We start from the raw sequence: 2515 nt of genomic DNA, 5'->3' as shown, positions 1-2515 counted from the left end.
AATCCAAAAGCTCCGGTGACACGAGGAGTGATCTTCTTTGGAGCCAACTGAAGCAGACCAGCTGCTACAACAATGTCCATAGCTGCTTTGATCAAAGCAAGTGACCTCTCGTTTGATTTTTTAAGCTTAGCGCGATACTCCTCATCCTGCAATTTGATAAACAGGAATTTGAGTTGCTGATAAAAGGAGATTTGATTTTGTAGAATTAGAAGATTCTTGATAAAAGGAGAGAGAACTTTACTTGATACTTGTTACCATTCTTGAGTCCTTTTTCAATCTTCTTCATTGATGAAGAAAGCCTTCCAATCTCACCAATCTAATAACAGTGAAAACCGATAAATATAAGTGTAAGGTAACATATGAGGAATTGTTTGGGAACGTGAAAGAAGAGACGGACCTCGACTAAAGTTGTACACACAGAAGATCCCATCCAGCAGAAAAGAGATATACGTCCAAGTAACTCAGCACGTTCTTTGTTCTGTGTTGAGAAGATACATAAAGACATCAGCCAAAAACACAAAACTTCAATAGACCTCAGTGGTACACAGATTTGAATTTGATCTCTCTTACCTTATATATTCCTGATCTCCCAAGCCACACAATTTGATCCAGGAACAAGAACGTAGATAAAAGTGCGTTCTTAGACTGAAAATAACAAAAACATCCATCAACAAAGATTGATCCTGAACAAAAATATATGTAAACAAGGGAGGGGACTAATAATCTTTGCATTTGACATTCCTTTACACAGTTCATTAGTGGGTTTAGCTGAAACGAACTCTGAGCTCTGAAGCACATACCTTTCCAAGTAAAACAAGGGGAAGTGGAGTCCCTTTAGGCACAGGACTGATAAGACCATGCAAGTCATTTACAAACTGCAACAATGAACCAAACATATCTAGAAATATTACAAATAAGCATGAAAATAGAGAGTGCCGAAAAAAAAGCCGGACGTACTTGTGACAACACAAAATCAAATTCTAGAAAGCGTAAGCACGACCAAATGACAAATCAAGTTAGAAAGAAAAGATCTACTAAAGGTAACGTATTTAGTCTTTGATGATTTTCTAATATGTATAAACAACTTTCTAAAAACATATTGTATAACAGTCACTTTTAGAGTGATCTAGAATCTGCCAAAAAAACAAAAAATGCAAGAAATTTATAAAATTAGTGTTTAGCTCAAAGAAGAGAACATCAAAAGGTGAGATATTATTATCACCTGTTTCACCACATCGACTTCGTTTTCGCCGTCGTTTATTGAAGAACATGATGGTACCGATTCATAGACATAAGTGGGAAATCAATTCCTACTATATGATGGATATACGGAAATAAACTTCTCACCACTACAGAGCTAAAGTTCTCCATAAGAGCTCTCCGCTTCGTCTCTCTCTCTCTTAATTTTTTTTCTCTTGATTCAGCAAATCTGAGTAGTTTGTTTTTGCGTTTTCAGTTTTACGGTTTCATGCGGTAATTAATAAACAAATTGGTTATTTAAATGTAGGTAAAAAAATGTATCATCAAAAAAATTGAAACGGAATCAATTAATAAGGTGTGGGGATTGTGATGCGTTAGTATGGCCTAAGGAAAGTACTGCAAAGGATCAGCAAACAAAAAGACCTCTATTTACAATATGTTGTAAACAAGGGCGTGTCAAATTGCCTAACATTCAAGAACCTCCGTTTCCGTTAAAAAAGCTTTTGTCCGATCCATCTTTCCGAAGACACATTAGAGTATATAATTATATGCTCTCTTCGTCGTACCTTCATTTTTCAAAATTGCACCTATTAATTTTTGCATCTCTTCGTCGTACCCCCATCTTTCAAAAATAGCAGCTATTAATTTTGGCATCTTTTTGTTTCACACCTCTATGTTTTACACCTTTATATTTTATACATCTTTGTTTATTATATATAAACTTTTATGGGCTACAAAAATAAGTTTCAAACTTATGGTTTTCTATATATAATAGCAAACCCACTTTTTTGTGTCAACTTTAATCCAACAGATGAGATTAGTTCTATTATTCCATCTAACGGTTTAAAATTATTAATAATCCCAACAGTTGCAAGTTTTTTTCCTTCAAATAATCGTGTCTCTTCGTTGCACCCCCATCTTTTAAAAATCGCACCTATTAATTTTTGCATCTCTTCGTCGTATCCCCATCTTTCAAAAATCGCAGCTATTAATTTTGACATCTTTTTGTTTCACACCTCTATGTTTACACCTTTATATTTTACACATCTTTGTTTACTATATATGGACTACAAAAACAAGTTTCAAATTTATTGTTTTCTGAGTATTTTTTAAACTTACAAGTTAATAAATTAAATCAAAGACTTGTTTTATTGGAGTGTTTTTTAATTAACTTGCATCATTCTTCAATTCAAGGTATTTTTATATTTGTGTTGTGTTGTAATAGATATAGATAGATTTATGAAACTCACTGAACCAATGACAAAAGCTTATGAATGAACCTGTTGGTGTCTACTTATGAACTTGTTAGTGTCCA

General features: G+C 33.7%; 1 protein-coding gene across 1 annotated transcript; it reads right to left on the bottom strand.

The window, feature by feature from the left end:
• Positions 3–875, bottom strand: LOC104788842 (peroxisomal membrane protein 11D-like; the record flags this gene model as incomplete). Its single annotated transcript, XM_010514622.2, has 5 exons — positions 801–875; positions 571–645; positions 398–478; positions 242–316; positions 3–146 (listed from the first exon to the last, which is right to left on the bottom strand). Coding segments are annotated over exons 3-5 (252 nt in total), but the record flags the coding sequence as incomplete, so codon positions are not given.

This window comes from Camelina sativa, chromosome 5 (assembly GCF_000633955.1).
Source record: "Camelina sativa cultivar DH55 chromosome 5, Cs, whole genome shotgun sequence".
Lineage (NCBI taxonomy): Eukaryota > Viridiplantae > Streptophyta > Magnoliopsida > Brassicales > Brassicaceae > Camelina > Camelina sativa.
Note: the sequence above shows the minus strand (reverse complement) of the source record. Positions and strands in the feature narration are given on the sequence as shown.